Source organism: Medicago sativa, chromosome 7 (genome assembly GCF_051527215.1).
Source record: "Medicago sativa cultivar Bolivia chromosome 7, Bolivia_mono, whole genome shotgun sequence".
Classification (NCBI taxonomy): domain Eukaryota; kingdom Viridiplantae; phylum Streptophyta; class Magnoliopsida; order Fabales; family Fabaceae; genus Medicago; species Medicago sativa.
The window spans coordinates 30,740,229-30,755,346 of NC_140755.1; the positions used below are offsets into that span (position 1 = coordinate 30,740,229).

The following is a 15,118-nucleotide window of genomic DNA, read 5'->3' on the forward strand; positions in this document are numbered from 1 at the left end:
TAGATAACAATGAAAAAGAGGATAAGTTTGTCAAAAAAATAAAAATAAAAAGAGGATAAGTTTCAAAATCATTTATTAACATAACAATAATAAAATGAAATAAATAAAGCAATAATATAAAATTAGAAAATGTATTTTTAAGAAAATAAAATAAATTTAATACACTTTATAGTCAAAATAGATGCTTTAAAATAATAATATAAAATTAGAAAATTTATTTTTAAGAAAACAAAATAAATTTAATACACTTTATAGTCAAAGTAGATAGTAGATACCTTAAATGTAATTATAACAAAAATAAAAAATAATATTATTTTATTGTAAATTTTGTTTGATTCATGAACTTGGAGAGAGGTTAGTTGATATATAAGTAGTTGTTTTTGGTGTGGCAAACTTTACTCGACCGTTTCTTATTTTCATACAATGTTTTCTGAAACATAGCAGAAAAACACAAAAACAAGAGTGAGTGAAGTGACATCATAGTACACTTTTTCTTTCATTCAAAGACAGAAAACAACATAGTACTTTGTGAAGAAGAAGAAGAAGAAGAAAATGTTGAAATCTAAGAAAGGGTTATGTTCAAGTAAAAATCCTTTGTGGGTTGCAGCTTTTTTCTTCAAACAACTTAAGAAAGCTCAAATTTTGGATAGTGACATTTCTTCTTCTGTGGGTTAGTCTTCTTTCTCTCTTTCTCTTTACCCCTTTTCCATTTTTTTGAGTTTGTTTTGGAATATATGATGGAAAAACATCATTTTTATTTTTTCAGTTGCAAATTTAACTGTTTTTGTTGTTTTGCAGTTTTTTTTTTTTGTGAGTTTACTTATGATGTTCTTCTGTGTAAATGGTTTGAGAAATTTAGTTATTTTTTTTTTTTCAATTTGTGTTTACTTATGATTTCTTTTTTCTGTTTAACTAATTTGGGAAATTTCTGGTAAAAAGGATGCATTTTTGTTGACTGTTTGGTGTATCATTGTTTGTTTAGAACATTGGTGATTAGAGAATTTTAGTTTTTTTTTTCTTAATTTAATTTTGTGTTTAATTTTTTTTCTTTCATTTTTGTGTTTACTTATGATTTCTTCTGTGTTAAGTGATATGGGAAATTTTGTTGTAAAAAGAATGTATTTTTTTGTTAATTGGTTGGTGTGTCATTGTTTGTTTAAAAGATTGGTGATCAGTGAAAATCAATGGTGGAAGGCATTTTTGTAAATGACATTGTGATATTTGATAAAACCTAATTCCCAGAAAAATTATAGGTCTAGGAAAACAAGAGATTTACCATGATGAAAAACAACATTTTACTTTTCAGTCAGAAGATTCAGTTTTTTATCGTATGCTGGATTTTTATTGGCTTCATTGAGACACAAGAAAATGCTTTTTTTTATTTTTTTTTAAGAAAAATTGTGTTTATTTATGATTTTCTTCTGTGTTTGTAGATTGTTTGAGAAATTTAGTATTTTTTTAGTTTAATTTTTTTTATTCCTGTTTATGTATTTACTACTGTTTAGTTTGTCATTGTTTGTGTAAAAAATTGGTGATAAGGGAGAGTTTTTTTGCAACTTTTCATGTTCCTGTGTTTATTTTTGTTCTTCTTTGTTTGTAAACTAATAACAAAATATCAGTAGTATTTTACTTTTCAGATTATTTATGTCTATGATATTAAGACTCAAATCTGAACTGAACTTTCATGTTTGAGAACAGCTGAAATGATGGATGCGGCCACATTGTTTGTTAAAAAAGAAAATCGTTTAAAGAAAACGATTTTCATTCTATTGAACGTGTATGAGCATAGAGATGTATACAATACAAGTTAACATAACAGTAGCTTAATTGAACATGACACAGAGGCTAGGAGTTTAGGTCAGGTCGTTCGATTAAGCTACTGTTATGTTAACTTGTATTGTAATTGTATACACTCTATGCTCATTTCTGGATTTATCTTTTGAAGTTCAGTTAGGCTTTAAACATACATTCTATGAGTAATATTCGCATTTTAATTTATATTTAACGGGGTCAAATTTGAAATATAATTTGATAGATTCTCTGTAGGGCCAGATCGAAATATAATCAAATGCAGTTTATAATTAGTTAATATCTGATTTGATTTGATATTTTAAATATGGTTTTTTGTTATTTAGATAGGATTTGGTGTGTTATTTGCTTTCCTTTTGTATCGAAGTATGATTTATTTCTGATTATAGTCCTCCTTGTGGAATCTAGCTAACATGTTTTGCAAATTTAACCTTCTACAGACCAGATTTTGCATCATGAAATGGATGCTGTTTCCTACAGAGTGCTTGGATATCTCCTTTCTGGAGTTGTTAAAATATATTCAAAGCAGGTTGAGTATCTACTCGATGATTGCAACAAGGTGCTTTTTGGAATCAACAAATTTGTGATCAAAACAAAGAACGACATGCCTGTTGAAAAATTGCGCATGTCTTTTATCATGCCAGATACATTTGAATTGGATGCTATCGATCTGGGTACACTTGAAGATACTTCCAGGTATGGTTTCGTTAATTTCAGAAGTTTAATTTGTTAGGGACTTTTCTTTGTTTTAAGCATTGCATAACTTGTCTTCTGTCGATTTCAGATTCCATACTGCTCCCCCAGAACAAATCACTCTAAAAGGTATTAAATTGTTTCATTTTTCCCTTTCATAGCATGTTTAATCTTGTACTAATATTTACGTAATATACTGTGAAATGAAACAGATGTTTTGTCTAATACTGCGGGATTCATGCAGTTTTCTCAGGAGAGGGTACGTGTTCCATAGTTCTTACATGGTTTTACATTATAGTTTATCAATCCTTTGAGCATTATCTGAATGATGTTTCTTCCATTTAATTTGATCAATGTAACTGTTTTGTTTATCTTTGGCTCTTTGCAAATATATGTCCAATTGAATCGTGTCTGTCTAATGAATGCTCGTTCTTTTCCCTGTTTATATATGTGTAGCTCTTATTGTTTACTTCCTGCTTCAAGCAAATATTGTGACCTAGAATCGTAAACTTAAGAATTTGAGAACCTTTGTTAAGAAAGTTAGTTAGTTAGTTAGTTAAGGAGTTAGTTAATTTGTTATTCTTAGATTTTTTGTATTTTCTCTAGTAATACCAGTTGGTTTCTATCAGCATACAAGATGCTATATTTCTTGAATCTCCAGCTTAAAGCGTGAACTTTTAAGTGAATTGGTACTTGACATTCATATTCGATAACCACCTCATAGTTTTTCACTACATTCAATGTTGTGCAATTGTTTATTTTTGTGAATTTTGTGATAATAATGAAGCAAAAACAAAGGCTGAAAATATTTTTGAACATTTTTCTTACAAAATCTATATGATAAATTGGGTATAAATTTGTACTAAATAGAGTTGGAAATATTTATTAGATGTGAACTAGTATATGTTTGAATGACTGAATCACTTAGTTAAATTGAATTCTGTCTTAATTGAAGTCATAATATGTTTTGAGCTCATTGATTTCATATTGTTGACAGTATTAACTTTACGAAAAACGATAGATTTGATGACTTTAGAAAATATGGAAACAGTTCTGTTTTGATTCTTTGATTGGCGATCCTAAAAATCTTAGTTTTTGTGATTTGCAGTTTGACGATTTTGGTTTGGGTGAAACTAGCTGCTCTCTTGACCACCTTATGGCTGAAAAGTACATTTCTCGACTTTTGAAAATTTTGAATTCATGCTGCTGAATATCTTTTGGAATCAATGAATAACTTCTCCATCAAACTTATTGATTTTGTGATATGCATTACAGTGTTCATGAAACTCAATTGCTGAACTTTGACTTCGAAGCTTTTCCTTCGAGTAGTTCAACAAATTTACTGGCAAGCAAGGATATATTGCAAAGCCACATATCCGGTCAAAATGTGGACGGGTTCTATGAAGAGAGTAGAATCTCTCAAGAGGAATCAATAGATATCAGTATGTTTTTGGGAACACAGAAGGAAGCGGTTTTACCTTCTGCATCTTTTAATGAGTCTCGGCAAATTGGTATCGAGCATAATATGGCAATGGAATCATTAAGATCATTATGCCAAATGGATCAGGAAAATGTCAGCGTTGATGAAACACTAGCTTTCCGCATATCCAGTCAAAATGTGGACGAATTCCATGAAGAGAGTAGAATCTCTCGAGAGGAATCAATAGATATCAGTATGTTTTTGGGAACACAGAAGGAAGCCATGTTACCTTCTGCATCTTTTAATGAGTCTCGGCAAATTGGTATCGAGCATAATATGACATTGGAATCATTAAGATCATTTTGCCAAATGGATCAGGAAAATGTTGGCGTTGATGAAACATTAGCTTTCCAAGAAAATGAAATTTTTCATCGCAACCAGTCTTCTGTTGTCAAAGAGAGCGTCGGAGAACTCATTGAAGAGTCTATTGTTGATCCAACTGCTCAGTCTAAGTTTCAAGGAAATTTAGAAGTTCAAAAAAGGGTTTCATTTGAACACGGACAATCTAGTGTTAATCCTGCAGAGTCCACAATTGTTGATCCAACTCCTCAGTCTAAGTTTCAAGGAAATTTAGAAGTTCAAAAAAGGGTTTCATTTGAACACGGACAATCTAGTGTTAATCCTGCAGAGTCCACAATTGTTGATCCAACTCCTCAATCTAAGTTTCAAGGCAGTTCAATTGGAAGGCCAAAACAAGGTTTATAAAACCATTATTTTATAGAATATTTGAAATGCAACTGCTGAATGTTTTTCTTCATTTTTCGTATGTACTTCATTATTCTACTTATATCTTTTTCATACTCAACATTCTATTTTGGCAGGTTCTACTTCTACTACGTCGGAGTTTAAGCTTATTCCTACACCAACTGCAACCGAATCTGCTCGCTTTTCAAAGAAAAGAAAATTTGTTATTGATAAAACGATGGTCTTGCCTACTGAGTATGTTGTAGATAATAAATACAGAAAATATTCGTACCTATTATTCTTTTCAACCATGCACTTTTGCTATCCATTCTTATGTCTGAAGTTGTTTGATGCCATTGAGATTTAAATGTTTTTATTTTTTGCTTCCTAGAACACAGGACTAGTTCAAAAGGATAGTTTTATATATCTGAAGTTCTTACATTTTTCTTATTTATAAATTGTAATTCTTACAAATTGGAAGTGTAATCTTATTGTTTCCATCATAGTTGATAAATATGTCAGAACTATTTGACGTTTTGTTTTTTATTTAATTTTGCTTAGTTTTAGAGAATGTTGGAATTAAATGTTGATTAAATTATATTAATATTAGTGTGAATATTGTGATATGATTCTTTAAATAAGATTAAGAATTGAGTTCTATTTTTACCAATAAAAGGAGGCCAATTTTTTAGACCATATGCCTCCTAAGAATTTTGTCTTTAGTTTTTACTAATGATATATGTATCTTGTATAACATTTCTAAGTAAATGAAATAGCATCTGTTCCAATCATGATTGAATATTAATTCAGTTCTTTTTAGGACTTTCAAGTCTTCATTTTTCCTTCAGGATAATGATACTTTGAACTCTGACTGAACACACTGCATTTTGATCCATTTCAGGGTACTCAAAAGGAGCATACTTGATGCAAGTGACTTGGTCTCTGTCCGAAGACCATTACATCTCTCTGTGCTTGATAAACAGAGAAAATATCAGCTTTCCAGTCTTCTGAATAGATTCAATGAATCTCTGTTTACTTGTAAGTTTGAATTTATCATTTTTTTCTTTTTGTTGTAACATCTTACTAACCTTGTTTTTCTACAGGCCACTCCGCAAAGCTCAAGTCGTTGTTTTCAAGTAAGAAAAGGAAGATTCCAAACTCTCTTAAGATCAAGGAAACTCTACCAGAGTCAGGTGTGTCGGAATCTCGAGCTGTTCGCATTCCAGACCATGTCGAAATTCCTCCAAGGTTCTCAGAAACTATACGGGAGTTAGATGTGTCTCAGTCTCAAACTTGTGGTAGTTCAGATCACATAGCAGCTGCTCCAGAAACACCTCCTTTGTGCCCAAATGTGAAAGTTAGGACAGCTAAGCAACACGAGAGAACTCAAACTCAAAACTCAGATGAGTTTGGGCCTTCAAGTCCCCATGAGAGCGAGCAATCTTTGGAAAGGAATGCTGATATGGTGGAAGAGGTAATGAAGAACTAAACTATGAAAGTTCTGTTGATATTTGGTACACCATGAGAACTTTTCCGTAAATCCATAATTCTCCACACAACTAACCTAGAAAAACCAAATTGCAGTTCAATGCAGAAACCTCGAATACATATGAAACAATGGATGATGAGCAAAGCTTTACAATGGATGAAGATCTCAATCTCATGAATGAGGTAACACTATCGTGTATTAAGTTTTGCTTTTCTACCACATTTATTCTTGAGTAGCTTGTGTGGAACTAGAGAGAACAGTGGCCACTGCCAGCGCCCTGGTCCGGGCTGTCCACGCAGCAGCGGCGATGCCTGCTCCGATGATGTTCGGGCCACCATCCATCACACCCTGTCCACTTCCGGGGCAGCTATTTGTTGTCGACCACACCTGGTCAATCAATCACCAGGACCGGTACGGTGTTGGTCATATCTGGACATCATATAGAAAGTAATGGAATAAAACTTTCATATTTTATTACTCAGTCTTGAACTATTTATTATCTATGAAAATAAATTACTCTAGTAGCAGCTATCCCATTAATTAGGACCAATGATGACAGAATCAAATAAAATAAAAATAAGATCAAGGAGAATAAAATTAAATCACGGAGAATCAAATCATATTTTTCCTGATTCTCTTACAATATGTTATATTCTTAGTGCATCATCCTACGAAGCACGGACACTCCTCAGATTAGGCGTGTCCCGGTGTCGGACACGTGTCGTGTCCGACACTGAGAACGACACCGACATTTGTAACTACACTGGATTATGTGATTTTTTCAAATTATTAGATGTGTCGGCGTGTCAGTGTCCGTGTCGTGTCCCGTGTCCGTATCCGTGCTTCATAGAGGCTTATAGTTTTAGTCTTGTTGCCCCATTTTTCTTTTAAAAATTGAGCTTAAGCTAGAGGTATGTCGGCATCGGAATTTCCATGCTTCTATGCCTAGCCCAAAGAGTACGAGGGGCTGTTTTCTAGATGTAGCATGAAACCATTGATATTCCATCACACAGCAGTGCAAGCTTTTGGGATAGTTGATTCATGATAGAATCATGTTTTGTGTTTTCAAGTACCAAAGCTTAGCTCTATCCCAAGCTTATCTATTTTTGAGTTAAGAAATCACTTTTTCTGTTTTCTTGTCTTCTGTTTACTCCTGGATTACGAACTAAATGATTTATCCTGGCTTATACTATGTTTTTTGCAGGAGACGAATTCACCTGAAACTGAGAATTCAAAAATGTGTAAGAATTCCAGAAAATCTTCATTTCTAAATCGTAATAATTTTCGTTCAATTATAATAAGCTATGGTCTTTCTAACATTGTGTCGTTTCTTGATTCTTTTCCTTACGGCAGCTGGGTGGTCTGAGCGAACCAGGTGAGATGATTGTTGAATTTTTTAATATCAACATTTCTATCATTGTTTGCAATATTGGCTTATATTTGTTTGCTATGATGATGTACAGGAAGGTAGCCTCATACTTGAGCAAAACTTTTCAAGATCCTGGAAAACAAAAAGAGGCGGCATCTGTGAACTTGTCCCAAGTTTCACAAGGAAGAACCCGGAAAGAATCAGCAAGGCTATTTTATGAAATCCTGGTATGTTTAATTTGTGTTTTAGAATAATTATATGTTAAGAATTTCCTCAACAAAAAAAAGTATATGTTATAAAAAGGTCCTTGTAATATAAGAAGATATTGCCACTACATTTTAATCATATTCAGAAAATTATGTTTCAAAATTCGGAAAGGAAAAACACGTGAGAAGAGAACAACCACCACCAATTAGTCGTTATTCTTAAAAAAATTACCGATTTTGAGAATGTTCGTTTCAGAGCTGAGATTTTAATCTTTATTTTCTGTTTAATATTTTTCAGGTTTTGAAAACTACCAATTATGTGGATGTGCAACAAAACAAAGCTTATGGTGATATTGCTGTTAAGAAACTCCCCAAACTCGATAAAACTTTCGGAGTTTGATGGTCTGTTTAACTGACATAGGTAGATGTCAGAGTTCATTTAGGAAAAAAAAGTTGAAAGGAAATAGATAGATTAGAAAATAAATTTTTTAATATATGGTATTAGTTTAAATTATATTTAGAAATACTCTGCCACAATTTTCCTTTGTACAGTGTTGGCAGAGTTAGAAACTCCAATTTGCAGGAAAATCTTCTGCATTTTTCTCTTCATATTTATTACATTTCATCAAATGATAATGCTCTTGAAAAAGATACAATTGTTTTTAAAGTCTTGTGCATGATTTTAAATACCTTTGTCACATTACCTGATATATTTTTTACTTTTTAGTAAATCATGATTAGTAATTTTTGTATGATCATATTTTTTGATGTATTCTTTAATGGGTGATTTGTTGATGTATTCTGCCACAATCAAACCTTATATACACTATCCAAAAAGACAGAATGTGAAATGGGTATTTTTATTTTATTCAAGTTTGTTGAGGAGCTACAATGACCAGAGTAGTGAATTTGAATAGGTTTAAAGGTTTCTCTGTGGGACGGGAGGAGAAGGTTATTTCTCATCTTCAATATGCATACGATATCTTATGTATAGGAGAGGCAACAATGGTGAATCTGTGATAGCATTATCTGTGATTTTTGTAGAATGTTTCGGTCTTGTCTTACTTTTCCTACTTACTGCGGTGTTTCGTAAGTTGTAACTGTTAGGTCTAGCTGGCATAACTCTTGTACTTTGAGCCGGCCAATCTAAAAGATTTTGCAGTGAAAAAAACATAATTATTACTCCCTCCGTTTCAGAATATCTGGTCCAATTTAGTTTTTCACACAGATTAAGAAAAATGTATAAATAAAGGGTAAAGTGGAATATATTGTATTGGGAATGATGAAAGTAGTATTAATTAGAGTTATATTGTATTGGGAATGATGAAAGTTGTATTGAAAATTGAAATGGGTCAGTTATTTTGGGACACTTTTTTTTAGTAAATGGGTCAGATATTCCGGGACGGGGGGAGTATTAAGATATTAATCATTTTGATCCCTGAATATGTAAGGAGTAGCGACAATAGTCCTTTAGGGTATGTTTGGATAGTAGAAGGAAAGAAGGTTAAAGGAAAGAAAGTAAGAAGAAAATGAGTAGAAAGTGAGATGATTTGTTGGTTGTTTGGTTATAGTGAAAGTAAGGGAGGAAAGAAAGAAATGATTTATTAAATGACATAAATAACCTTATGTTATTGTGTTATTTAAATGATTTTCAATAAAAATACATTTAAATAATTTTGATATAAACACTATTAAAATTGGTCACAAAAAAAATGACTATCATGAGTTCTAATTTGAGCATGCTAAGAAATGTGTATAAATATTGAAAATAATAAAATATTATAAGAGAGTATGGTTCAAAAGAAGAAAAAAATTGAAATATGTGTTGTAAAAATACACAAGCCAGAGGGTATTTTGGTAAATGCAACAGGAATAGTGACTTTCTTTCCACTTTTTGATGTTTAGTGCAGAAACAATCTGACGTAGGACCCACAAAAAACTTCCTTTCCTTAGCTTTATGAAGGCGTGTCAAACAGTGGAAAGATCATCATTCCACTCTCTTTCCATTCCAGAAACAATTCTGAAGTGGGACCCACAAAAAACTTTCTTTCCTTAGCTTTATGAAGGCGTGTCAAACAGTGGAAAGATCATCATTCCACTCTCTTTCCATTCCACTGCTCTTTCTTTCCTTGGAACCAAACATAGCCTTAATGCATTAAATTTCTAATACTTCTTCTGATCTTATTTATAAGTGAAAGTTTAGTCAACAAAAGTAGATCTATCTGAAACTGAATTTTGAACTAAATACATCAACTTTTGTTGATCTAATTTTTTTTTTTATAAATAGAACTGAAGGGAGTACTTGTTATCATATGAGTTCTTATTGAAAAAGAGTTAATGCTAATATTGAGGGATTATTTTAATTTCAAGGACTACTTTGACTAAAACATGAAAATTGCTGTTCACACATTAGAGAAGGCTGGGACACACATGTAAAATACGTTTTTGCCCCCTCGGCAGTTAACTGCCGAGGAATTTGAATTCCGGCTGCAGTTAACTGCCGAGGAATTCATCGGTAGTTAACTGCCGATGATTATGTTTCGTCAGGTGAAACAGGAAACCTGCTCCCCCTACACACTATTTTCATCAACTTCCATACCATTTCATCCATTCCTCCCCAAATTCAATAATTTTTTTCCATCAAATCTTTCCCCCAAATGATTCAAGCATCAAGAATAGGAGCTATCAACACACTCTAGACGTAAAAAAACAGGTATTGAGTATTTTAATCGATTTATTTTTTGGTTATTGTATGGGTATCTACGTCAGTTACGTAGAACTCTGGCATGGGGAATCTCGGTAGTTTACTGCCGAGGAAAACCTCGGTACCTTACTACCGATGAATACCTCGGTAGTTAACTACCGAGGAACACTTAGGAAAAAAATTTGGTGCGAAAAAATGGCAGCTACTGCCATTTTTTCAAAAAAAAAATTTCTTTGTTTTTTTTTGTTTTTTTTTTGTTTTAGTTCATTATGGCATTGATGTTTATGCATTAGTTAGTTGTTAATTCATATTTATGTGTTGTTTAATTATAGTAATGACCGAGAACGCGGAAGATGTTTCGGAAGAGACAAAACGTAATTTTGTCCAAATTTTCGGAGATGTCAAGCCGCCTAAGGTTGAAGTCAAACCAAACATTGAACAAGCTTCTAAATATGTTAGCCCCGGTGTCGTCCCACTTCAAGCCCACGAAGTGGACACGGCTAGGTTTTTTTCTGACGACATTAAGTTTCAAGATAGAGAAGAATTGCTTGGGTGGGTACGTTGTCAAGCAAATAAGGCGGGATTTACAATTGTTACACAAAGATCAAGCTTGATCCATCCAATATTGCGCCTAGTGTGTGAAAGGAGTGGAGCTCACAAAGTGCCTAAAAAAAACCAAAGCATGCGACAACGGGCTCAAGAAAATGCGGGTGCTTGTTCATGATTAGTGGATATCAAAGTACGCAAACAAAGGAATGGGGATTGAACATTCTTAATGGAGTTCACAACCATGCGATGGAGCCGGCTTTAGAAGGACACATTCTTGCCGGTAGATTAAAGGAGGATGACAAGAAGATTGTACATGACTTGACCAAGAGCAAGATGCTTCCAAGAAATATTTTGATACACTTGAAGAACAAAAGACCACATTGCATGACAAATGTGAAGCAAGTGTACAATGAACGTCAAAAAATATGCAAGGCAAATAGAGGTGACAAGAAGCCGTTGCAATATCAAATCTCGAAGTTGGAGGAGCACAACTATACTTATTACTCAAGAACACATGGTGAAAGTAATACAATCGAAGATATCTTTTGGGCTCATCCAATATCCGTTAAGTTGTTTAACAATTTTCCAACGGTTTTGGTTATGGACTCCACCTACAAAACCAACTTGTATAAGATGCCAATGTTTGAGGTAGTTGGGGTAACTTCAACCGATTTGACATATTCGGTTGGGTTTGGATTCTTGATGCATGAGAAAGAGGAAAACTTTGTTTGGGTTTTAAAAATGTTGCGTAAACTTCTTACTTCAAAGATGAATATGCCTAAGGTGATTGTTACCGACAGAGATGGGTCTTTGATGAAAGCGGTTGGAATTGTTTTCCCGAAAAGTTATGGTATGAATTGTTACTTTCATGTGCAAGCAAATGTTAAACAAAGGTGCGTCTTAGATTGTAAATATCCTATGGGAAAAAAGGATGGGAAAGAGGTGAGTAATCGCGATGTTGTCAAGAAGATCATGAGGGCATGGAAAGATATGGTTGAATCGTCCACTCAAGAGTTATATGCAAATGCATTAGTGGAGTTCCAAGATGCTTGTAGTGATTTCCCACCTTTCCTAGCCTATGCCATGACCACCTTGAATGAAGTGAAGGAGAAAATAGTGAGGGTATGGACAGACCGTGTGTTGCATCTTGGTTGTAGATCCACCAATAGGGTAGAATCGGCTCATGCTTTGCTGAAGAAATATTTGGACAATAGTGTGGGTGATTTGGGTACTTGTTGGGAGAAAATACATAACATGTTGTTGCTTCAACACACTGCGATACAAACAGCCTTTGGTCAGAGCGTTACCGTGTTGGAACATAGATTCAAAGATGTCACTTTGTACTCCAGCTTAGGTGGTCATGTGTCTAGATATGCTTTGGACAACATTGCTATGGAAGAGTCACGTTGTAGGGAAACGTTGTGCATGAACAAGGAAATTTGTGGTTGTGTTCAAAGGACATCTTACGGCTTACCATGTGCATGCGAAATTGCAACTAAACTCCTTGAAGAAAAGCCAATTTTATTGGATGAGATACACCACCATTGGCAAAGGTTACGCATGGGAGAAGAAAGTAATGAACTTGGTTTTTCGGTGGATGATGAGTTGAAGGGTATTGTAGAACGTCTCAAGAAACTCCCTTTCCAAATGAAGCTTGAAGTCAAGGAGGCTTTGCGGCAATTGGCATTTCCTGAAACCACCATGATGTCTCCACCACCACAAAAAGCAACAACCAAGGGAGCCAAGAAAAAAGTGGACATTGCGAGGTCTAAAGGAAGAATTACATCCACTAGCCGGATCCCTTCTTCTTGGGAGGTTGTTGATTCCCAAAATCCGGATAGTCAACCGTCACCATCACCAACAACATCATCATATAAAAGGAAAAAAGGTGCTCGTCTTGGTAAAGCACCAATTTCCCCACTTCCACCACCTTCTCGGTATCCAAAGCCTAAGGCTATCCCGGTTATGAGGCCTATTGATTATATGCCACGCTTCATGCTTCCATTTATTGAAAAAGTGGTGGATGTTATTGGCGATGGACATTGTGGATTCCGGGCTATAGCCGAGTTCATGGGCTTAACCGAACAAAATCATCTCATGATTCGTACACATCTTATTCAAGAATTAAAAGATCATAGAGATGATTATGTTGAAGTATTTGCGGGTGAGGATCGTTATAACTACATTTTAAATGGCTTACATCCTCCCGCAAATACAAAAAGTTGTGCACATCTTGTTGATAAGTGGTTGACTTTTCCGGACATGGGGCACATTGTTGCCAATTATTACAAAAGGTGTGTGGTTGTGTTGACAAATCTTGAACTTGGTAACTCGGAATCTTTTTTTCCACTAAGAGGGCCACCACCGCCGGGTAAGCAAAAAACTCCCATCATGTGCCTTGGGGTAATTCCTAATCACTTTGTGCTTATTTACTTGAGGAATGGTTGTCCACTACCTCCATCATCTACGGAGTGGCACAATCACAAGAAACAAGATGCGGTGACTTGGGAAGATGAGTATTTGGATCAACATGAGTTGTTCCGAAAGCTCATGGCTATTGAAAGTGGAAACAAACCGCCAAAACCACAATAGGAATCAAACAAAGCGGCGCCTATTTTGTTGGACACTCCCGAAAAACCAAAGCAACAATTTGAAGTTATTGCGGAAGACGAGGAAGATTTTATGTCACTTGATCTTCTCCAATCACTTGGCATTTAACAAGGGATTTTTTTGTCGGTGTTAGTCCTTTTTTTTTGGTAGAAATTACACCGACGTATATTTTGGGGTCAAAATTGTAATGCCAATTTTTTGTGGCCAATATATAAGTAACATTATGTAATTGATATTGATATATATGATAATATGACTTTTATTTACTTGAAACTAGTGTAATACTTATTTATAGCTTATTAATGTTTACGCATTTGATTTATTCGTTATTACATTCCATTTAATTTTGTTCTAATCTATGATTATTTTGTTAAAGCTTTTGTCAAGTGAAACATGTCAGAGGTTGCAAGAATTGAAGGTCGTGTTAGGTATTGCTCGTTTAAAAAGACGGTTAAGGTTATGATAACACCGACGGACTCTATTGATGATTTGAAGACACAACTTAACACTTATTTTGAGCATCTTGGTGAAAATCAATATACACGTCACTTGTCTGCTCTAATGCCAATGATAGACCTAGGAGAAGATAGAGATGAATTCGCATGGAAAACGGCAAGCTATATGCCTTGGCTTATTAAAGACGATAGCGACGTCGGATTTATGTTTAGGAATATGGTGGAAAATAATGTATTATATATATATGTTCGTTCCATATGCAATTGTAATGAATGTAAGTAGGGATTTAATTTAATGATGTGTAATGATGTGTAATGACTTGTAATGTGTTGTTTGATTATGGACACTATGTTCCGTTTTGATGAATTTCAAACTTTTGTGTGGTTTGAACCAAATGTCGGTTTGATTTAATTATGGACATATGTAAAAGATATTGTATTTTTCTTGTTTATGACCGAGTTTCATTGTTGTATAATTTGAATTGCCTATGGAAATGCTCTGGTGAAATTACAGGTCAAAACTGGCCTAAAAACGGCTTGGTAAGGGTTAGCATTAATGCAGGACCTGCTGTCTGCATAAATGCTTTCCTCGGCAGTTAACTACCGAGGAATTCCTCGGCAGTTAACTGCAGCCGGAATTCAAATTCCTCGGCAGTTAACTACCGAGGGGGCAAAAGCGTATTTTACATGTGTGTCCCAACCTTCTCTAATGTGTGAACAACAATTTTCCTAAAACATTGCACAATCAAAGATTAAACTCAGACTGTTTTGATTAAAGAATATTGAGTTAATGCACAATCAAACTTTGATTAAAGATGCTATGATAATAAGTAAGTAAGTATACTGAGGTACTAATATGATAATATTAATAAAAAAAATTAAGATGAAAAACTATTTTGATTATAGAATTTCACAATCATAGATAATATTAAAATTTCGATACATTTAAAGACTATTCTTACTATACGTTATACTTTCAGAAATCAAAATGATCCTTAATCCTTAATATTATGAAAATTGCTGTTCACACATTCCATATGGCTGGGACACACATGTAAAATACCCTTTTA

General features: G+C 33.9%; 1 protein-coding gene and 1 long non-coding RNA gene across 2 annotated transcripts; both read left to right on the forward strand.

Moving 5' to 3' along the window:
• The first annotated feature begins 397 nt into the window (after nucleotides 1-397).
• SYN2 (Rad21/Rec8-like family protein) lies at nucleotides 398-8,397 on the forward strand. The gene is made up of 14 exons (XM_085724278.1): nucleotides 398-670; nucleotides 2,250-2,505; nucleotides 2,594-2,631; nucleotides 2,715-2,761; nucleotides 3,611-3,669; nucleotides 3,778-4,679; nucleotides 4,804-4,921; nucleotides 5,568-5,704; nucleotides 5,770-6,140; nucleotides 6,251-6,337; nucleotides 7,360-7,396; nucleotides 7,509-7,530; nucleotides 7,619-7,751; nucleotides 8,029-8,397. Exons 1-14 carry the CDS (start codon nucleotides 553-555, stop codon nucleotides 8,128-8,130), a joined length of 2,427 nt encoding a protein of 808 aa, XP_085580404.1. The 5' UTR covers nucleotides 398-552; the 3' UTR covers nucleotides 8,131-8,397.
• Nucleotides 8,398-10,120: 1,723 nt separating this feature from the next.
• Nucleotides 10,121-14,519, forward strand: LOC146905553 (uncharacterized). Its single transcript, XR_015020346.1, has 2 exons — nucleotides 10,121-10,443; nucleotides 13,970-14,519. It is a non-coding gene; the product is annotated as an uncharacterized LOC146905553 (long non-coding RNA).
• Nucleotides 14,520-15,118: the final 599 nt, after the last annotated feature.